At 34.0% G+C, this 24,410-nt stretch overlaps 1 protein-coding gene across 3 annotated transcripts in view; it reads right to left on the bottom strand.

The window, feature by feature from the left end:
- The window catches only part of LOC121971876 (THO complex subunit 2-like), a 50,787-nt gene extending 26,987 nt beyond the window's left edge, over positions 1-23,800 (bottom strand). For 2 of the 3 annotated variants that reach the window (XM_042523363.1, XM_042523364.1), the window contains exons 1-13: positions 23,458-23,799; positions 23,230-23,355; positions 19,903-19,944; positions 16,513-16,572; positions 16,336-16,398; positions 16,050-16,130; positions 11,318-11,392; positions 11,198-11,245; positions 10,945-11,013; positions 10,723-10,856; positions 9,481-9,556; positions 6,092-6,282; positions 4,771-4,851 (exon numbers count right to left, since the gene is read on the bottom strand). In XM_042523363.1, the coding sequence (XP_042379297.1) occupies positions 4,771-4,851; positions 6,092-6,282; positions 9,481-9,556; positions 10,723-10,856; positions 10,945-11,013; positions 11,198-11,245; positions 11,318-11,392; positions 16,050-16,130; positions 16,336-16,398; positions 16,513-16,572; positions 19,903-19,944; positions 23,230-23,355; positions 23,458-23,583 (1,172 nt within the window). In that variant the 5' untranslated portion in view covers positions 23,584-23,799. Of the gene's footprint in view, positions 1-4,770; positions 4,852-6,091; positions 6,283-9,480; positions 9,557-10,722; positions 10,857-10,944; positions 11,014-11,197; positions 11,246-11,317; positions 11,393-16,049; positions 16,131-16,335; positions 16,399-16,512; positions 16,573-19,902; positions 19,945-23,229; positions 23,356-23,457 lie in introns of all 3 variants that reach the window. The other variant, XM_042523365.1, reaches the window with a different exon arrangement.
- Between the last annotated feature and the right edge of the window lie 610 nt (positions 23,801-24,410).

The following is a 24,410-nucleotide window of genomic DNA, read 5'->3' as shown; positions in this document are numbered from 1 at the left end:
AAAACTAAATCTCCAACATGTATTAAGATTTTAAATTTTGTTAGGTAGTGCAAAAGAGAATATGTGGTGGTGCACTATGAGTATATAGAAACAAAAGTGGTAAAGGTTGAAGATACAATTTGGGATCAAAAGGATCTATTAAGATGAAATTTTTAGGAACACCTGTAACAAGCTCAAATTTTGTTTATTGTAGGATCTAAGTTGTTTGTTGTAGATCCTTAGTGACTGAATTTGTTGTAATAATAATTCCCCAACTGAAAATGGTTGACAAGATAACAAAGCAAGAAAAGGAAGTAGCTCAACATTAGACTCAGGAATGGAGAAAAATTCCTATTCTTTGATTTTACAGTATTTAATTGTAATGATGTATGAGAACAAGATCAATAATGCAGAATATTGACTAGTAAAAAAGAGTGAAAAAAGCTAAGAAGTATTCTAAGAATTATCCATTGCTCATATGAAAACACCAACCAGTATTTTTATCTCAACATAACAACAACAACCAAACATTATCCTTGGGGTCATTAAATAGACATAAAAGGAAGATAAATAAAAAGGATTAACGCCCTTTCATTAAAAAAATTGTCATACAAAAATAAACATTAAATAGAACCAAACATGTTTTCCCACAAACACTCAAGACACCTAAGACTGAACTACAAAGCATTTTTTGTATACTTTGCATGGTTGAATGTCCCAAGAAACAATGTTTCTACTTTCTAACAAGTGAACTCAATCACCAGAGCGGAAGTTGGAGCCATGGCTAACTTACACAATTATTGGGATTTATGTCTTACATTCTTCTAATCCATGAATCTAGTATTAAAACAGAATAAACAACAAAAGTAAAAAAAGTAATTATTGACTTAATTTCTATCAAATATAGTGAACTAAACAAAAAAAAAGGCATAAAAGTGAAACAAAGTAAGAATTACCTGGCCAATGCCTTTTACTAATGAGGAAAGGTAGGCAAGAATGACACTAGTAGGATTGGAAGTCATTGTGAGGCTAGAGATACAGGAAATATACTATGAGACAATGCCCAGAAGCACTTGAATCTAGAATCAATGAGTTTAATGCATGTGGAGCCATGATCCCCTCCTAGAGTGATAATCAAATGTGACTGAACCATAGAAGCAAATCAATCTTGTGCTAGTTCAGGAGGAATTAGTAGTGGGCGCACACAACATCCATTTCTAGAACATGGATAGATGTGTCTCCTAGAATGAGTTTTGATTGGCCCAATTCAGATCACACAGTGGGAAGGAAAAGAATAGTGAGTAGCTTATCATTACCGCCTTGCATGATTCAACAACTAATGTGACCTTGAGTAAGTTTCTAAAAGTGGCAGCAAATGCCTGGAATCAACTGATATATGCACACATCAAACCGTTGATGTGCTAATCGAAATGCCTCAATGGTTTGATTGATGTGTGAGGATCTTGCAGCAAATGGTTGAGGATCTCTTTCAGCAACTTTCATAACAACCTAAGAAGCATTTTTTCCACGTTTCATCGAAATGATGGTTATGGAGTCAGAAAGATTTAGAGGTGTTGTAAAATAGAAGGTGAAATAATCAAAGAACTTGACATTCTCCTGGAACAAAGGAATCCCTTGAAGTGAGAAGCAGATAAGATCAGTTGGCAACAACAAGAAGATAGACGATGAGTCGTGAATGTAGGAAAGATTTGAAAAAGATCTTCAGACTGGAGATGCACTGACAGATAAAAATAAGATGGTTGACGATCAGTAAATCAAACATATCAGCATATCATCCTGGAAGAAACTAGCATATCTGGTTATGAGCATAGTAAATCAGTATCAGGATAGTAACTCGGATTCTGTGACAATATGATCTGAGGCTGAAGATCCAGTTCAGCAGGTAAAGCAGATCTCGGCTGAAACAGAGGCATCAAAGAGCTGAGAACTTGAAACATTCAATGCTGAAGTGAGGTTATAGAGGATTGCGAGGCAGAATGATCTGGTGTTGTTGCAATATTTTGAAGGATCAATAGGAGCCTGCTATCTAGTAAGGAGAACAGCATCTCTTAAATAAGAAGACAACTGTCAAAAGAAGTGTTTTTTAACCCAAACCAACGTCTAGATCAACTGGTTAAACCAGAAATCAACAGCCAACCTCCAGTCCTATTGATGGAGAGCACCCTGGTTGAACTAGATTTTGAATTGGTACAACAAGAAAAGAGAACCAGTAATGCCTACAATTCCCTGTCAGTTCCAGTTTTAGAAACACTATCTAAACCCCATCCTTATCCCCCAACAGAGCACACTATGGAAGACATTAAGGATGGCATGGATGTGGGGGCAGCGAGCTCCTAGCTACAATGAGTGGCAATTTGGGTTGATCGGTCAAAAATAGATCTTCTCTCTCTGACTTGTGATACATTTAATCTAAACCCATACCCAACCTGGGTCTGTAAACAAACCGAGCCAAGCTCAAGCCAACCTAGGCTCGAGCTCGGCTTGACTTGATTTATACCTGCTCGACTCAAGCTCGAGCTCGCTCGAGCTGATAGAGTTGAGCTCAAGCTCGAGTTCGATATTTAATTATGAGCCCGAGCTAGAGCTTGAAATTTTTTTATTTTTTAATAAACAAATTAATATATTATATATTATAAAAATATATATTATTACTTGCTCGTTTGGCTCGACAAGCCACCAAGCCAGTAATAATTAGGCTCGAGCTCGGCTTGATTTATAATCAAGCCGGCTCGAACTCGGCTTGAGCTCAGTCAACTTCGAACTCGAGTCAAGTTTTGACCGAGCCGCTCAAGAGCAACTCACGAGTGGCTTGGCTCATTTGCACCCCTAACCCAACCCATATAAGGGTCAAAATCTTAAAACCACAATGACCCATCGACTAGTTTATGACCCGTTTGATAAAATGAGTTAAACATGTTATGTGACACAATCTGTATAATTAAAAAGGTCAGACAGGTTATAATTGAGTCACATGACACTAGTCATGCTACACGTGAATTCATGATGAAGAATCAAATCAAAAGCCAAGATAGCCACATTTAAACTATATGTATATTAGATTGAATGAGATACTTATGAATAGGTCCTTGTACAATATGCAGGTTTATCCCTTACTTTTCCTTTGTGTGCCTGCACCTTTTCCGGCCTCTGAGGTCTTAGAGACTAGTTGTGTATAAGCCTTGAAAACACTAGTGTGAATATCATGTTAGCATATCCAATATGGTCCCGCTCTTAAATTGCTAGGCACAGTGTCATCCATTTTAGTGTCAGCCAAAACACTACTAACAAGGTATTAGAAAGTGCCACTGACATGATCAATCTTTTAATATGTCACACAAGCTAATCAGAACAAGAATATAATGGATGTTCTCATTTACAGCTACTGTTTAATCCAGATATGTAACTTTATAAATATTAAGGTAAAATAGGTATTTTGGAACTAAGGGACAACTAAGAATCAAAGTGATGCAATGCATACAGGATCATATCATGTGTCAATATTGTAACACACTTGATCAAACTAGGACCAGTGCTTCTATCAGGTTAAGATTTAAAATTTTAATCCTTGGGAACTGATGCCAGTATCTATAGCAGATCTATATGCTAAAGCAAACGGATCACAAGTGAACTGACAGAATCATGAAGCAGAAAAACTTGATGCTGTTGCGATCTTGTAAGGTAGGAGATCACAATCTAGTAAGGATCACAAGATGGTGCAATCCTCTCTAAATCTACAGTCAAGTGCCACAAACCACAACATTTGAAGCAAGGAAAGAATTCACCAACAAGGGTGCACACTCTGAATACACAGGTTTTGGGGCAGCAAGATCCTGCCTATAGCTGATACCATGTGAATTTATGGGAAGAATCAAAGTCATAACCCTAAGCAACAACTTCCATCTATATGCATATTAGATTAAATGAGATATCTGAGTAAGCCCTTGAACAGTTAAATATTCTCCCATTGGTCCTTGACGAACCAAGGTGTGAGTGTGTCTATGCCTTCATAAAACTGGTGTGAGAGTTGTGTTTATATATCAATGATATCCAGCTCAGGATTTGCTAGTCTAGTAAAACTCTATTAACAGTGTATTAGAGAAAATGCTAGTAACAAGATACACCACCTAGTCAACCTATACAAGTTAATAAGAGTCAAAAATCAGGATGGAAGGTCTCATTATTTTTTTTCATTTATATATGTAATCTAGATCCTTATGCTTTGACATTGGCGGATATAGTCTTGGTTGATTGATATCGGCCTCTTCATCCCAAAACAATTTGTAATAACTCAATGTAGCATACATTCATAGTACAAAAATCAACAAAAGACCAGAATCTATAATGGATCAAGATTTCAACGCTTGGGTTTACTATAAAAGGTGACATTTTGGATGCACCTCATCCTAAGGAAGTCCATTATATATGGATTAGATTTTCAAATTGTTGGACGGTATAAATGCAAGATAAATTAATCCTCAGCCATAAATTTTTAGCTTTATCCACATGTGAAAAAAAAATGGTCATAAATGATAACCGAGCCTGTTACCACCTGAATATCTCTCTAATTTGGAGAAAGGTCTAGGCAAAGATACTTATTTGGTCCAACAGTAGGATAATTTACATAAGAAAACTACCAAAATAAATGCTCAGCAGAGTTATTCCTGAAGTGGCTGATCAAAATCAGCCATCATACACTTCAATATAATAAGGAAAAGGAATGAAGTGATAAAAAATAACAGTAAAAGAAGCATACCAAAAAATCAAGCATACCTGAATAATCCATCACAAATGTCAATATGCTCAACTGGATTTAGACGAGAAAGTCGATCAAGGAGAATTTGGGCATGGTACCTGAAATCCAAGGTGCCATTTCCATGAGAACAAGTAGGGAATTCCAGCCAGAATATAAAAAGAATAGCATGAATTTATTACAGAACAGTTAAGGAAACAATTTAAACACCTGCAGAAACAAGAATTCAGATGAATGAAAGTAAATAGGTGAATAAGGATTGAAATCAAATGCTTGATTCTACAATTGCAATGATTTCAACAAAAAGACACTCGGCAGCTTAATGCTCATTGTAGTTGAAACCTGTCCCATGCTCTCCTATAACTTACAGAAGGAAGCCTTCGTTGAGATTTTAGGAAGCATCTCAGATCATACTGGTGTAGCTAACCAGCAAACCATATGATCATTTCTGCGAGCTTATGCGAGAACTTGTTTCTATTTGGAAACCAACCATCCAAAATAGTTTTTCTTATATCTGTCAAATTTGTGCCTAGTTTGTATCCAGTTTATTTGAGCCAAATGAAGTTAATATATTAGATTAATTTTTAGATTGTAAGTTATTTGATAGTGCTGTTGTAGGAAGTTCAGTTGTTGCAGTTGATTACTTGTGTGGTAGTGAAGAGATAGATGATCATGTTTTAGCTTTGTAGGACGTCCATGTTGGAGTAGAGAAAGTATCAATTTATATGGCTTAGTTGCAGCTTTGTAAACAATTATATACATGATAACAGATGAATAAAACATGCAAACAATTGCACAAATAAGAACAGATGAACACAAACAGGATACAACATCCTCTAATGACTAATCAACTTTGCATATCCTCTCCGTCTATGGAAGATTGGCTTCACTTCTCTCAACAGATCCAAGGATATTTGAAATCCTCACATCAGTAAACTCCATCCCATTCAGCTCGTGCGGTCGATAATACTGTGCCACACTCACATTTTTAGAAGATTGATAGATGAAAATGGGAAGTTCGTGTCATGAAACAAAATGAAGATTATGTGAAACAAACCTAAGTTAAGATTAATTCAAATATTAACCCTAGTCTATAAGTAGCACAGGCATTGAAATAAAGGTACACATTATGACTATTTCCAGAGATTAACCCAGTTCTGCAATGCCCGTGTTGCCTAATAAAATTTTACCAAATTAGCATAAAAGAAGTCCAATAAAATGCATCTTTGCAAGAAAAAAGAAAATACTAAAGAACATGTGCTTATATCCATATAAATATCAATTTAAGGAAAAAAAAACAAAATTATCAAGAAATTCATCTTCTCTACACAACATATTTACCAATCATCAACGGAAAGGAAGCCGATTAATAAACCAAGTTTTTGGTTATTTCCAACTTCTGGCACCCGTTCTTTGATTGCTTCACTCTCCATATCCAAAGAAGCAAATAGATCAATAGCAACATCTTGCTTTTCATCATCCATTAGATCTTTGCCAGTTGCAGCAAGATTAATTTTGCCAATCTTGTTAACCTGTATAAAACAAAAATTTCACCTAAAATATTTTGTTGGCGTATAAATTTTCTATGTGCAATTTGAATATCTTAAACGAACATCCAAAATATAGCAAAAAAAAACCAACAGACAAAAAAAAGTAGTATGGAACAAAAAAGGAACGTTGCTTTTCAACCAACAGATTAACAAGTGAAAGACTAAAAAATATCATTGACTAACTAAATAAAAAGCAGGTATTATATGTGGAAAATCTGCTAACATATAAGAAGATATGTTTTTGTACTTTAAAAGATTTTAAGTGTAATAGAGGATAATGGTTAAATGAATGTTTGAGGATGTTAATGATGATAGAATCAACAATACAATCCAGAATCAAAAGTGTAACATCGACAAATTGGTAAAATCAAAGAACATAGATAAAGATGGACATATTCAAAGTGAACCAATAAATACAATAGTTAGACAAACTGAATTAGTTAGTGTTGAAGGTGAGAAGGGTAAAGAGAGGAAAAAGAAGACTCTCTTTGCAATAAAAGTGATTAAAAATTGTGGATATTTGAAGAAAACCAGGAAGATTGAAGGGGAAAAAAACTAGAAGAAGAGGAATTGTTAATATTAAATAGAAGATACAAAGTGTTGAAATAGGAACAAATAAAAGAAAGGAAACATAATAAATGGAAATTATTAAAATCAATTATTTCCTATTTTCCAAGATTCTTTCCTAGTTCTATGCAATCATTATCTCAAATATTACTTCCTGATTTCCAAATATTATTTCCTGATTTTATGCAATCAGAATCTCCTAATTTACCAATACTTCCCCTCAAATTGGTGCATAAATATCAATCCTGCTCAACTTGTTTATTAATTGTTCAAAGTTGACTCTTGCAAGTCCCTTCGTCAAGATGTCAACTATTTGTTTGTTAGAAGGTACAAATGATAAGCAAATGGTCCCCGCTTTAATTTTTCTCCTTTATAAAATGTCAATCAATCTCAATGTGTTTCGTTCTATCATGTTGGACTGGATTATGAGCAATGCTTATTACGGCCTTATTATCAGAGTATAACTTTAATGGAAGTTTTATGGGTTTCTTGAGCACTTCAAGTATTCTGTATATCCACAATACCTCACAAACTCCCTGAGCCATTGCTCTAAACTCAGCTTTTGCACTACTTCTAGCTACAACACTTTGTTTCTTACTTTTCCATGTTACTAGGTTTCCCTATACAAAGGTACAACATCATGAAGTGGATCTCCTATCATTAACCGATCCTGCCCAATCTGCATCAGTAAACACATTAACAATCCTTTGATTAGTCTTTCTGAAAATTAGACCTTTTCCGGGAATAGTCTTCAAATATCTCATAATTCTATAAACAACCTCAAGGCGTTCCTTAAATGGTGCATGCATGAACTGACTCACAACACTGACTAAAAAAGTAATGTCTGGCCGAGTATGAGATAGGTAAATTAGTTTCCCAACAAACCTTTGGTATCTACTAATATCAACAGGAACACTTCCTTTTTCCATGAGTTTTATATTAGGATCCATGGAAATCTCTGCGAGTCTACAACAACTCATTCATATTTCCTCCAAGAAATCAAGAATATACTTTCGTTGAGAGACAACAATACCTTCTCTAGAGCGAGCGACTTCCATACCAAGGAAATACCTTAACGCTCCCAAATCCTTAATCTCAAATTCAACTGCTAGGCTTTTCTTCCGTCTTTCCACTTCAATCACATCATAATATCATCCACATACACTATCAATACAACAATCTTTCTTTACAAACTCCGAGTCTTAGAAAAATCATTCTTGTTCAATAGCTCAAAAAAGTAATTGCATGACAACAACCTTAGTGTCAATTCTAATCGTGCCTAGATTGACTCAAGTGCAACTGATCATATGACAGGAATGTCAAACCTTTTCTCTTCATATAGACCTTGTGCAAGTAACCAAAAAATTAAGATTGCAGATAGCACTCTTTTAGCCATTGCAAGAAAAGGTTCTGTTGTAGTATCACCTATGCTCACTCTAAATGATGTTCTTCATGTTCCAAAATGAGCTTGTAATCTTTTATCTGTCAATAAATTGATCCATGATCAAAATTGTCAAGCTAATTTCATTTCGTCTCATAGTGTATTCCAGGATTTGACCTCGGGGAGGATGATTGACAATGCTAAAAAGAGTGGAGGACTCTACTTCCTCCTTGAAGATGGATCTGAATCAAGAAAACAATCTCAACCAAGAGGTTCCTGCTTTGAATTTATTTCTGTTTCGAACAGTAATATTATGCTGTGCCATTTTAGATTAGATCATCCTAATTTTTGATATTTAAAGCACTTGTTTCCTAAATTGTTTCACAATAAAGATTCATCGTTGTTTCATTGTAAAGTATGTGAGATTGCAAAACACCACCGCACATTCTTCCCTTCACAGCCATACAAGCCATCAAAAGTGTTTACCATAATTCACAATGATGTTTGGAGCCCTAATAAGATAAGCACTCCCTCTAATAAGAAATGGCTTATCACATTTACTGATCATACTCGATTTTTCTGGGTGTATTTATTGAAGGAAAAATCAGAAGTTAAACAAGTCTTTAAAAAAATTTCAATATGGTGAAGACTCAATTTCAAACTAACATACAGATTTTTAGAAGTGACAATGGGAAGGAGTATTTTAACATGATCTTAGGAAATTTTTTCCTTAAAAAGGGGATAGTTCATCACAGCTCTGTGTATAGATACACCTTAATAAAATGGTATTGTTGAAAGAAAAAATAATCACCTCCTGGAGGTAGCCTGGGCATTACAATTTTCAACTAAAGTGCCAAAATATTTGTGAAGTGAAGCTATTTCAATTGTTGCATATTTAATTAATAGAATATCATTTAAAGTTCTACAATTCAAGACTCCATTCAATACATTTAGAACATGTTTTCCTACTGTTCGTCTTTCAACTAATTTATCATTAAAAATATTTGGTTGTGCAACTTTTGTTCACGAACATAGGATAACCGGAAAACTTGAACCAAGGGCAAGAACATGTGTCTTCGTGGGTTACTCCCCTACGCAAAAAGGTTACAAGTGTTATGATCCGATATCAAAAAAAATTTATGACAATGATCCGAATAATTGATTATTGTTGTTTCACATGGTCAGCACTCAACATCAGGCTTATATAAAAAATATGCAATAATAAAATGCACCTCATCCAAACGTCTTGCTACAAATCCATCATAGAGTTCAAATGCCTCATCATCCTTTGGAAGCAAATGCGAGCATCTGAAAGAGAAATTAAAATGCCACCAGTATTGAATTCAAGATAACAAACAGGTGTAAACATGTAAAAAAAAAGCAGTTGTGGACAGCATTCCAATACATGTCCAATAAGACAAAAAAAGAGCGTCATTTGAGCATGTTTAACATAGAACATTAACCAACTAAAACATTATAAATATCAATAGGTTGCATACTAAGTTGTGTCAATATCACCATGACATTACTCATCCCAATTCCATCCAACTTGAACATAGAATCATGGCATCAAATTCTCTCATAGCCTAGCACTATCAGATGAAAATTATTGTAACAAGATACCAAGAAGTAACTCAAAAAAAAGGTGCTCTATTGTACTGCATGTAAATTACAGTCACCAAGCACACAATTATAACTAATATGAACTTTCAATTAAACATTAGCTAAAATGTGTAATAACCCAAGCAGTTTATGAAAAAATATTGTTTTGAAATTTATAACGCTGCACTGTTACATAATGTAGTGTTATGTGAAAAAAAAAATAATATGATTGTTAATAACTTGGACAACTTCACAAATGACAAGGTATCCAAAAAAAAAAACCAAAGAACTTGTAGAGAAGAAACTAACTGTGCACAAGCAAAAAAAAATAAAAAAAAGTAGCTAAGCACTATCAAAATTCTCATAGAATTACGCATGCGCAATGCTCACAGGATATACTATTTCTCAGCATCCCATGTAGGAAAGAAACGACCTTAAGAAATAATGATAAAGAAAGCAACAACAGAAGAGTGTTAATTCCATTGCACATTTTATCCCTGGATATATAATAAAACATGAGTGATGCTAGGGTGTTAGACAAAGTACCAAAATAACATAAAACAAAAGAATATATCAAAAAGAAGTAATGTGTCTGCTTCATGACAGGAAAAAATGAAAATTGATGGTTCACATAGTACCATGTTAGAGTCTTGCTCTAGCACCAAGTTGAAAGAAGACGAATGACTAAACTTGTTGAATAGTTCTCCATATCGAGATGAGATGACAAACAAAATACCACATGAACAACTTAAAATATGGGTTACTTGTCATTTGTGATCAAAATAAGTTGATCAAAAGAAGGCCAACATAAGCGGAGACAAGGTAAAAAAATACAATGTTAAGTGCTAAGAAACTAGTTGTAGAGAACTTACATACTATCCAGATCTATGAACTCAGCTTTGACAAGCAAAGCTGTTAACCGGAAAAGCCCTGGTGGAGCAGGACTGTTTACTTCTAACCGTTGATAATATTGGAACTTAAACCCCAGAATTTGAGCAGCATGTGACTGTAAACAGAAATTTTCAAAGAAGTGAAGAGGGGAAAACTGGCAAAAAGTTAAGCAAAGAAGAATTAAAGTAGGCATTAATACATACCTTCGGAAAAATAGGTATCAGATCATAGAAAGTGTGGTTGTCAGGATAGAGTTCAAAGCATTCCAAAACCTTAGAAATAGCAGCACAAGAAAAACAAAATCATAAGTTGTCTTTCATCGAAAAATTACATTCAATTTTGAACATGGCAACAAAGCAGTTATTTCAATCATGAGCAAAAATATTTTAAAAAATACTAATATGCGAAAATTGCGAGCATATGAAAAACGTGCATACGCATTAATAGCCAACTTACAATATCAAAGACACGATTGGGGTCCAGATCAAAATGTCCAATCAATGACTGCATAACAAATTACAATAAGAACCAGTTTACTGAAGTTCTGAATGAAAACATAAAGCAGTAGTATAAAACCTTTATTGTGCTAATTGTCACTGTAGAAGTGTTTGCAGACATCCCTTCCAATACACCTTGGCAAAGAAGTGTTACCTACAAAATCAATCCAAAAATTATTTGAAAATATAGAATGTAGCAGTACAATTATTTGAAAATATTCAAACAAAACTAAACCAATTCTCTCCCCAGTTGAGGCTAACCCTTACTTCTAAATCTGGCACTATTAACACAAAATATCTAACTCAACCAAAATATTGATCGCTTGAGATGATATTTAGCAAACAAAGACATGCAGATGCTTATTTGAGCTCTATAATCAACAAAAGAATTATTTGGTATTTCAGGTATTAGAATTCAGCAATTTTGGAAAGACTAAAGTAGGTTGTGCTCCCTGAAGAATCTTAACAAATTCAACCACGTGAAATACATGTGCCAAAATAAATAAACAACATGAAATTCATCAATCAAAAAATGTAGAAATTTGGACAACACTGTTTCGTTACCGTACTAACGTATGGTGTTGGTAGTGAATTGAAGGGGGGGGAGGAAGATGAAAACGAAAAGAACACAATTATATATATAAATTTGGTATTAAAGACTCATATAGAATGATGCAGTTTTGACATTGTGTTGTACGAACACAAGCTAAAATTAAAATGATATATATTATTTATATTCACCATCAACAACAACCAAGCCTTTATCCCACTACATGGGGTCAACTTTATGGATCCTCCTATGAGATTGGGCTCGATGCTCTACTATATCCTTGACTATATTTAAATGAAATTTATCTTATTTTATCATTGCTAACCAAGTCTTCTTTGGTCTCCCTCTTCCTCGATAAATATGCATATTTGTCATAATCTCGCATCACCTAACTAGGATACATGTTCATACCAATTTAAATGTCTCTTGTAGTTTTACCTCAATAGGTGAAACTCTATTCTTATTTTTATCATGTCCAATGTCCGCACATCTATCTTAACATCCTCATTTTTGCAACTCTCATCTTTTGTTCGTGTGTTCGCTACATAACCCAATTCATATAATATAGCAGATATACTCGTCGTTATATCTACTACTACTAAACTTAAATTCCATATATTCTGTCTTTAGTCTGCTAAACCGAAAAACTTTAACTTCTAATATCTCCCGCCAAAATTCAAACTAGCATTTACGTCTTCACATGTCTCATTTATCAAAACATTGTCATTTGCAAACAACAAGCATCATAGTAACATGGCGGTGAGTTCATCTATAACTCGCGTAAAAAGATATGGATCTTTGATATAACCTTATGTTTATAAGAATAACTTCAATTAACCCGTCTGAAGTCTCCACTCTTGTCATTAGATTCTCCTACACATCTTTAATTGTTTCAATATATTCTACGTAGCACTTTTCTTTTATAGAATTCTTACTAGACTTCTCTTGGAACTTTGTTATAAGCTTTTTCTAAATAAATAAATATCATGTGTAAGTCTTGTTTTTTTTCCTAATACTTTTCAATCAGTTGTATAATAAGATATATAGCTTATATTATCGACCTTTCATGCATGAATCCAAATTAATTTGTCATCTTGGTCTCCTTCCTTAATATTTTTATATCACTTTTTCCAAAGTTTCATAATATGGCTCATTAGCTTAATGCCCTTGTAACTCGCAAAATTTATACATCTCCTTTGTTTCTATAAGGGGTGGTACTTACCTCCTCTGATTGAATAACTTCATAAGTCATTCAATACATTGCTTCCCTAGACACTTCGATACCTCTATTGAAATATTATCCAGTTCAACCACTTTTCCATTTTTAATCCCATTTAACGCATGATCTACTTCTGAAATTTAAATTCTTTGATAAAAATTTAAATTTCCAAAGTTATATTGTTCATCTACACCTTCGTTAAAAAGTTGCTGAAAATATCAAATCTATCGCTACTTTATTTCTTCATCTTTCACTAATATCATGCTTGTGTTGAGTAGTATCAAGTTTCATTAATTTATTAGAATGATATGTTTTGACTGTGCTCTTTGACATGGTACAAAATTTTAAACCAAGGGTATAGCTTATTGGCGACCAAATTGGAAGTTGATAGATAAAAAGCTTGACTAATCGACTACTTTTGCACTAAACATGAGTTGTTTACAAATATTATGCTTGTTAGGAGTCTCTATCATAGATGCGGATCCAAGAGTCTAGCATGGCTATTTCTAAAAAAAAATCTACATAATAAAAGGAGTCAAGTGTTAACTTAGAGAGTTGGAGTGTTAGTGTCCAACACAAGTATTGAGTAAACAAAGAGAAGTAATAGAGTGTTAGTGTCTACGCAAGTATTGAACGTGTAAATGAAGAGTCCAAGTAATAGAGCCAGTATAAATGCTACTTATAACCCATAACAAAAGAACATTTGGTAGCTATAAACGTTATTATCAAAATTGATATCCGTATCAAAATCATATGATCAAAACACCTATCCATATGTATCAAATTAACAAGACGAGTGAAATTAGAATCATAATAAAAAAAGTGCAAAATTAAATAAATTAATTTAAGCAATAACAAGAATTATTTTATACCTCACAAATTAATATCATTAATGTGACAATATATGTGATGAATACTAGAATGAACAACTTAGATTAGTCATAACAGTAGTAATGTCATAATATTATTACAATTATTATTATTATTAAATTAGTAATATCAAATTACTATTGTTATCATTGAGAAAAAAATATTCTATAAATATTAAATAATAACTAATATTATATTATTAAAGTGAAAGTATATCTTTTATATTATCATAGATAATAAATCATATTTTATTAATTTGAATCAATAATCAAATGTTAGATCTTCTTAAATTACATTTTACAATTGATTATTATTTAATATTTCAAATTATTGGATTTAGTTATGTATGGGGATTTGAGACAGTATTGATCAAGAGAAGTGTTATGCTTTCTCAATTGATAATATCTATCTTAACACAAAATGAAAAAGACATAAATGAGATGCTTAGTCTAATTAGTGGTAGATCACATGCAATAAATCTTAGGTGATGATAAAGTGAGAGATTAAAGCTAGAATTTACTAGAGCAATTAGGACTCTCTCCCTCTAGTATATTGCTAGTATTCAAGCTAAGATGGGAAAGAACCGGTTAAAGTGACCACATTCGTCATAATCTCAAACTTCAAAACAATATTCAATCTACTTTCTGTTAGAGTATAACTGATTTCTAAGTTTGTCAAATATCTACTTTTTAAAACTTCTCAATCAAGCTATGGGAGGTCAGATCAGCCTTTGCCGATACCTATACGGCTGAGACAATTTGTTTCAAAATCAGCTGATTTTAATAACCATAGTTAAAAATAATCTTTCCATAGATGCTCAGAGACATGAATAGAGTTTCCAGTATGTTCATTCAATACACGTACCAAAGGGTATTCCATTATAGTGATGAAAATTACAACTAAGGAAGAGATACTCCATTGAAAGGTCCACAATTTACTTTCTAAAACAAATTAGAAACATGTGGAGTACTTTAAAACAAATCTTATCAAAAATGTAACCAATATATTATATCTAAAGTTTAGAAAATATCAACTCTAGAATGCTTCAAGTTAAAGAGATTGATTATTGTAACATCATATAGTGTGGACATATGTCGAATTCAAAGTTTAAAATTTTGAGCCGTTCCAGAGTTTCGATATATGAGCAAAATTATACGGTTTAGGTACCATATTATGTTGTGTCGTGCAATTATAGTTTTAGTTTTTTTTCAAATATAAAAAAAATATCATTTTAAAAATATTTTTATCAATATTTGATTGTTATAGATGTTTTTTATCTAAGGAAAAGGAATTAATTGTAAAAAAATAAAAAAAGAAAAAAGGCAAAGAAATTAACTATCCTAAACCCTAAACCCCCTTAACCTAAAAAGAAGAAAATATAGCCTAAACCCTAAACTAAGATGAAATAAACTCTAAACAAGGAAAGAAGAAAGGAAAAATAAAATAAAATAACCAAAATAACTAACAGCCTGCCCTCAACCGCCACGAGGTCGCAGCGGTCTCACGACCAAATGGAGGCCTCCGTGTGGTTGTCATGAGGTCGTGGTGGCCTCACGACCTCGCAAAGGCCTCCGCGTGGTCACAACGAAGTTGCTACGACCTCGCAACTCCATATGATGCCAATGTTGGTGTCCGTCAATGGACCATAGATTCCACCCATGTCAACCAACACAGTTTGGTATTACAAACCATGGTCATATTGATGTTTGATTAGTGTTTAAGGTATTTACATGCAAAATCGTGGTTATACAGTTATGTTTACCTTTCCTACAAGATCACCCACACACCCACGCATTGTACTAGTGCCAAGGCATAAATAAATCATATCTACATATGTATTGACAATTATGACCAATTAAATTTGCTTGTTTGATATGCCTATATCATGTCACTCCACAACTCATCTTAGAGTCGATGTCCATTACCACAAAAGGTTTGTTAATAGAATTGTCGGCTCCATGCTTGGAACATTAGCCCAAAGTAAAATGCTTAAAGATTGAAAGTAACCGGTGCAAATCATTATATATGCACTTTATGAAGCACAGATTTAGGAAGCACATGCTTTGAACCATGATAGTTACAAGGGCAATTATATATACAGGAAATGAATTAACATTTGAGTGAATTACTACTATAAGTCAAAAAAATTCAGATATCAAATAGATTATTTACCAGCTTGGCATATCCCTCGCTCTCTTCTCTTAGAAGATTGAACTTAGTTTGTTGATAAAGAAGGCGAGTGTTTACTCTGACCTGCAACAAAAAGTGATGATTCAGATACTCAGTTCCCTCATTAATCAACACCTTTCTTTGACTCTCCAATGTGTGAAAATAAAGAATGGGGCGTATAAAGCAAAGAAACTACCTAAGAATGAATGTCTATAGAAAGAATTACAAGCAGCAAATATATCACAAGGATTAAAATTCCAGAATAAAACATTTGAACTAAATCCATTACCTCCTTCATTTTCAAATCTGGACCTTTAATCTTACTCAAGTCAGATTCCCACAAAAAGTCTTCCTAGAAGAAGGATTAATGAGGTATTGGAATGAAAGAAATCAGTCAGAAAAATGAAATTAAATAATCCATGAAATAGTCAACACATAATTCAACTAAACAATTAAACAGATTCACCTCGCATCTCTCCTGCAAAAGCCTAGATGGAACCAGTGACGAGTCAACTAGCCATTTAGTCTGCATAACAAATGTTAAAAACTAAATTAAAAAATGGTACAAAGAAATCCAAACTTTGGAAGTAGCAAAGATTTTAAAATGAATAATTAGACAATTTCCATAAGTCCATAATAATTTTAAATAAGAATTTAGAACATCTAAATTTTTTCCCTTAAAAAGTGTGTGTGCACCAATTTATCAATTGGTCGAACATACATGACCATGACATTTGAACATGTAAAAGGCATAATACACTCTTTTTATCGCCAGATCACCAGCTCTACACTCCAAATGAATATTATATTAAGGCATTGCCAGAGAAGATTGAACACAAAAAAAGAGAGTTATACAAAATTGTAATTTCAAAACCTTTGGATTGTAAAGGCCTCTTGCATCTCTATTAACAGTTTAATGAAGTTGGAAATCAATTATTGGTTACATTAGTGATGACAGGGAACTGAAACTAAAACTAATTAATTTCCAAAGGTTCTTCCTTCTAGATGTTCTTATTTCGTTTTCTACATTCACTCATTTTTCATATTCTGATATGATCTCAGAGGGAAAAATTAAATTTAACCCAAATAACTAGTTATCAAACTGAAGTTAACATCAAGACTTCCACAATTTACTGGTATTTAGGAACTGGATCCCTCCTTCAAAGACATGGTTATCGTTAAGCGCATGTTTTGCACCTCTCCTGACATAGTTCTAACTTCTAAGTGTTCAAAATATTCCACATAGTCATGCCTATGGTTGGTTTTTTCAAATGATCATCCCCCCAGAATGTCAGGGAAATGACCATTTAGACCATCAGTTTGCTATGTCATTATGATCCAAGTGGAAGTATCATCAGAGGCTGCCTATCAAAGATTAGCAGAGTATATACCCCTTGTTGTGACTTGTGGCCAGTGGATCCATGTAGGATCTTGAAGTGCAGTTATATACTAGACTGGCTAATAAAAGGGTCGAATGAAATCACAGATCCGCCATGCAACAGTGGTTGGCAAAAGGGCTAACATCATAGCAGCATGAGAGTTGATGGCTTCTCACATCAACCTAATGGAGAAATTTTTAGTCTACCATTGAATTCAGGAGAAAGGTTGTGTTGAGCAAGAACTATGATAGTGCCAGAAATAGGGGATGCATTGAAGATAAGTTTGATGTGAATGGAGATGGTGAGAGTTATAAAGTGATAACACCACAATAAATGCAGTAATTGGAAAACACAACAAGCAGGGAAAGTGGTGTGGTGCACCAGCTATGTGGAGAGCATTTGGTACAACCTAGGAGTCTATGAGGATATCTCAAGGATGAAAGAGAGTTAATCATTGAGACGACATTGTAGTGAACAATAGCACCAGTTAATTTCAGCTAGTACATAGAGTTGCTCAGAGATCTCAATCAGGTTGCTAATTTGATTTTTATTTCATTGTATTTTTGTTTTGTTTGTATGATGTTTTATATGTATAGTTTTCATTGTACTTGTAGGGAAAAAATATATGAATATACAAAGTTTATTGAATTTATTAGTTATTTTGAATTAGTATATAGTGTCTTGGATAAGTATATAGTTGTTTGGCTTTTGGTTCCCTTTTATCACATCGTCATTAAGTGAGGTACTTCCTCATGAGTGGGAATTAGACCCCGGGATTGACACAATAGGAAAAAATAAATTATAAATTCATGAAACAGTTGGCCATCAATATCAAAATCAAGCCACTGTTGACTAGCATCTTGGATCAGTAAGTTACATTGCCGGTTGGGATCACAATCAATACCAATGCCACAATTTGAAATCATGAACTCCACCTTTTAACCATCTATTCTCATATGTACAATGTTTACAAACCTCAAAGTAAGTCACATAACTAAATATTGACTCTATTAGAACATAGAAGAAGACTCCCACTACCGCACTTCCAAAGTCATTTACAACACCAAAGCCTCCTACAACTCCACTACCAAATAGCAACTCACGGTTATTCCATAAATAACTCCACTTGACCAAAATAAACTAGACACAAACTCAATCTGAATAACCAGTTAACAAACTCCACCTGATCAACACCAAGCCAATCACAGTTCACTATTGAGTTGGTGTTTGGCTGGGTATATAACAGATTCTTTGCTCCAGAAATGATGTAGAAGACTGGAGTATTTCTTTCTTTCAATAGCGATTGATTTTGCTTCTCCATATAATCTCCACTTTCCTCTATTTATTTTAGTATGTTTCCTGATCTTATTAAACTGAACAATAATTAATCTTCTTCACTAGCTTGAAGCTTCTTAAAGTATGTCAATTAGCACGAGATTCACAATCGTGTGGCACAACGACATCATAGCACATGGTATCACAGTGAGTCTGGGAAGGAAAGGCAATAATGTGTCATGCCAAGAGAAGGAAACATGAATTTGTTCGATTCATGAAAATTTTCTGTTTTAAATTAATGTTTTCCATAAAAAATAACATTAGTCATTAATTTCTTGACAACTTTATTAGCCTTCCCAAGCCAATTTGCTAAGCATTACCTTCATGGACCACAAAAGAATGTGACAGCACCTTTTACTATCACAGTTACTAGCACATACTAATTGGTGTCCATGGTGGTCAATTCAGCTAACAAACACAAAAAATCACAAAACAGAAGGACATCCCAAATCGGGACTATTATGCATACATAATAGGATGGGTATCATAAAACCTATTGTAAAAAAATCACAATAAACAACATAACAAGAGCAGCAACAGAGATGACAAACAAGCATGAGTTACAGCATCTAAAACACTGTATTTATTAAACACCAAGCCGGTTTTACCTTGGAGAGAGACAAAATGCAAGAAATATGAATGCAAGAAAAGAGAAGGAAATAAGGCAACTGTGTTTCCTTAAAGGAATTTGTATTTGAATATTAAGGGAAAAAATAATAAATTTTTCATTATATATTTATTTTCTTTTAAAGTTAAATAACAAATAATTTCCTGAAATGTAGCAGCTGGACTCATAGTCAGGGGCAATGAGCAAGCAAAGTAGCTGAAGTGATACTTTGTGTCCAATTTAGATGGAAAATTTTTGAGAAAAAGATTATTTCCTCTCACTTTTTTTTCCTACCAAACTTTCCCTCCAAAAAAATGTTTATTTTTCTTTCCCCTCTTTTTCTTTCTCTTTCTCTTTCTTTCTCTCAAAGGAAATACAGCATGAAGAGAAATGCTAAAGGCAAAATTCATGTCCAATGAGAAATATGTAATGAAAAATTGTAAAAGTGGTAAAAATTTAGAAAGGTTCATTCCACACTGTAGAAAATCAACAAATTCTAGTGTTTATGATTGGCATAATTCAAAAATGCACTTACCAATTTGATAAGACGAGCCCGATTCTCCCCGGGCATTGTAATCTGAAAATATAAAGAGAATGTGATGGTAAATAAATTGCAACGGATGTGTTAGATAGAACCAGAGAGAAAGAGAACCAACACAAATTAGATAGAAGTGATTTGATGCAACAAAAGATATGACATATGCCTATAAATATTTACAAAATGATGTGGGTCAACTAAGATAAACCAAATTGAATTCCTTTACCACAAAATATCATGATGCAAACAAATAAGGAGATGACCTTTTCCAAGAGTAAGGTACAATTAGATTAGCTTTCCAGAAAGGTAAGTTCACAACATGGACATGGATGAATGGACTCAAGTGAACCAAAAACATAATTCATCACCCAGCAATTATCTTTGGAAGGTGAGAATCCAACTGAACCTTTTGGATATGACTAAGTGTATCCAATCAAAAGCCAAGTCATTCTAGTTACCTGATTACATTTGAACATAAGACGAGAGTTACCAGAAATACACACAGGTGGTATTAGAGTAGGGAAAGTTAGAAAGATAACGTAAATCTCTCTAGGATTTTGGTCTTTGGGCAAATCCTAACATATAGTTATATAAAAGCAAAGTTATATGTGCCATGCTCAGAGTATGGATGCATCAGGTCTAGCTGCCCTCCTCTCTTCTCTCTCACCATTTTACTTCTTTTCCACACACAATTGTCACTGCAGTTCTTAATCTAAAGAACATAACAATTAAGTTTTGAAATTTGAGTAACCACCCCTCCAAAAAAAAACATGCATGCGAACAGGATTTTTTTCATTTTGATATAAATTTTAATTGTTTATAGATTCAAATTTGTCACACGAGGTTAAAAGGCCTATAGTGATGCTTTTGGCAATGGAGGAGGAACATGGACTACCACAAAACTGAACCATGATATAAAATAATGCAAGGGTGAGGGCCATGTATTGGTGTCGTAATCCTTCTGTTGGAATAAAATCTGTTTAATCTAATGTGTAGTTTCTATTACAATAATATGAAGATATACCCTTAAATAGGAGAAATAATTGAAAGTAAAGAACACATTAACTCTTTTAACAAGCTTTCAAAGAAATAAAAGAAAGATGAACATGAAAGAATTAGACTGATAAAAATGGGAAGAACAAAAGAAGGATAAAAATGGGAAGGAATAATGAGAACCTAGCTCTGATATCATTAGCCACAAGCTTAATTTCAATATCACTCGCCTGTATTACACTTAGATAATTTATCCCTGCAAAGTTACTATGTAAGTTTAACTTACCAAAGACCCACACAAGACGCTAACAGAGATTGAGAGGGCTTGAGAGATTATTAAGGAGTCTACCATTATTGATGAGGATGTTCTTGGGAATGATAAATAAAAGAAGGGAAGGTTGATCCAATGGTGTATATTATGTGCCTAGAAGGTTCCTACAAAGTATAGATGTCTTCATGAAGAGAAGAGAATTCTAGAGAAACATTTCTTAGGCTTGACATTGAATGGGCTGTGACATCACGCTTTGCTTCCTTTGATCTCCAAGTTTGTAGACTTGAGCGGATCACTTAAGGTTCAATTTTCCATCTCAATTCAAGGTCATGCTTAAACCCAACGAACGGTTTTGAGTGTCTTTCTATTGTTTTATGTTGCATGATGTCTATAGTGATTCATTTTCTTTGTAAACTTTCCTTTTTGGTCTATTTTTCTATTGTCATTATGAGTCCAGTATATATTGAAGCAATTTATTTATTAGATATTTCAACATTTACTATCATTTCATCTTTGAGTATTCACTTTGTTTGTTTTTTTGGTGATTATGATATTGCAACGAGTGAGGAGTTTTTGTTTATATAGGAATAGAGCCATTCGAATTCTGACAGTGATATTATACATTCAGAAAGAATGTACAACTGAACTCAAATTGGTTGGGGTATTTAGCAAGAATCCTCAAACTGTCTAATATGATTAAATTAGGTCTTACAAGAAATTTTATAGGTCAAAGTCAACAAAGGTATGGAATAATTGGCTCAAGCATCAGGTAACATGATTCAATAGCTAATTGAACTAAAGACATTACTGAATTCATCTTCCTTCTAAACATTCATTAAGTGCAAGCCCACCATACTACAGAGCCATACTTTAAAAAATGGGTGAATGATGAAGTTGAATCATAATTATTTATACTTATAAATCCAAACTGAATTCAACAAGAACACAATATGAAGTAGGAGCTAGCATGGAAGTGACAGAAGTACACTTATGGAAGTGACAGTATTGCACTACTACGATATTAACTGACTGATTTATTGAAATAAAATGATTCGTTAAAAGTACCAAATCCTATGTCACATATTGTCTTTTTAAGAACTCTTAGCTAATCTTGCATCACTTATATAGGTTGCCTAGGAAGTTTCAACTAGCATTTTAACATTCTACATCCTCTGATATCAACACAAAATGGCATGACACTGTGTCATGATAACATGAATTGTTAGCTCTTTAAATAGATAAGTAAATGTTGTATGATACCGACTTTAAGAAAACTTTTGCAGCATACATAATACTTTTTAACTCCTAAATTTTGTTAACCTGAAGAATGCAGCTACTCTTCAAAAATGACCAAAAATATGTCAACAAACTGTCCAATAAGAAAGGAAATTGTTTGAGGAAAATAGAGCAGTCTAGAAAACCATTTCAAGGATTTCAATAAATCACTAGAAGACCATCAGGTCATGTTATCTTGGAACGATTACCTTATTGTACATTAACTAGGATTTCCCTAATTATGCAGCTAAATTGATCCCTTTTTTCTGTGGTAAAGTCAAATTCCATCGAATGGCTGAATCAAACTTGAAATATTTCTCCAGTTAGCATAAAATCAGATAATTTCCATAATATTCAAAGTCACTTACCTAGAACCTATTCAAATTTAATCAAATGGCTGAATCCACAACTATGCCCGGCTAGGACTTCTTTCATTGTCTACTGTTTCTTCATAGAGTAAAACAAACGCTACACATGCTAGGATGACACCTCATTGCATGTACTAACCAGCATTCATAGCAACAGAACAATCAACTTAATTTTCAGGAGAGGTTTAATATGCTTTCAGTGAACCCAATGAACTGACTAACTATACTAATGTGTTCTGAGACTTTAGCCACCATTTACTCTTAAGAGAAACAAATTTAAAATACCTAAATAGCTTAACCAGAAAAGTTTCTCTTAGTTCACGAATCCAGCTCAAAAGCAGAAGATCATGAGCTAGTAATAAGCTCCATGAATAAGATAGAACGAATCTTTATGGGAATTGCATAAAAGTAACTGACATCTTGCCCCATATGAGCAATGGTATCGGCCAAGACAGAACTCATATCCTCCAGCTGTTGCTCCTCCACGAACACGACCGAGTCCAACGCCGCCTTGCACTTTGGGGTCGGCAAATCTCCACGAACCTGAGCCCAATCCAATCGAAAAAACAAAAACATCAGACCTCGCTCCATCTTTGGCGGAGGCGATGCAATCTAAAAACCCTACAACTCTCGATAAGCACGGACCACGGCACAGCAAAGCTCGTAGAGGAAGCGGCCCATGGGGACCGGATCGGCGACCTTGAACCCAGCGTTCGAACCCTTCCACTCCTGCAGGCATTCCTCGTTGACGTATTTGGATTCTAGCGTCATCGAAACGAAGAGGCAAGCAGAGCCCTAGGGTTTCAGGCGGAAGCTCTCGCCAAAGGTTACAGCCCCTCAGGAAGGAGGGGATCGGGGGCTCAGGGGACGGCGAAGTAGCGGCGCAGGGAAGGTGGCGGTGGCGGTGGCGAGAGAAGGGTTGACGAGGTCGCGATGCTTCTCCGCCGCAGTGAGCCACCGCGGGTAGCGACTGCAGTGGCTTCGAGGACGGCCGAGCAATGCAGCAAAGAACTTGAAAGATTTATTGGGCCGAGATTCTTCCAGAAAGCCCACTGCCTTTGATCTGGTGGTTCGATTATGGATTTTAGATGAATGTGGAATTAATTGGAATATAAGATCGGAGACCAAGTAAATTGTATTTTTATTATTTTAAGGATAAATAATATTTAAAAATATATTTTTTTTGACTTTTTGAATTGTTTTCAAAACAAATATGTTTGATTTCGTTGAAAGAACGAGACCATCCAATTTGTTTTATTTCTATGCTTAACTTAATTGGATTGAATTTGGTTCATAATAATGCATGACTTACCTTGAGTCATATTATCCATCCAACCATTATTTAATATATGTCGTAATTATATATATATATATATATATATAATTTTATTACCATTAACATATAAAAATATTGTCACCACACGACAACTAAACAAAAAAATTATCTTGAGAAATAAAATCAAAGATGATTTATAATGTGGATGTCAAAGGATGATATTAAAGTGCAATTAATCTGATGGGTCACTAGAATAGAGAGGATCGTTGAAACATAGATGGTTGATAGAAAACAGAAGGTCGTTGGTACAAAGAGGGTCGTC

This window comes from Zingiber officinale, chromosome 4A (genome assembly GCF_018446385.1).
Source record: "Zingiber officinale cultivar Zhangliang chromosome 4A, Zo_v1.1, whole genome shotgun sequence".
NCBI lineage: Eukaryota > Viridiplantae > Streptophyta > Magnoliopsida > Zingiberales > Zingiberaceae > Zingiber > Zingiber officinale.
The sequence above is the reverse complement of the archived record's forward strand: the minus strand, read 5'-3'. Positions and strand labels throughout refer to the sequence as shown.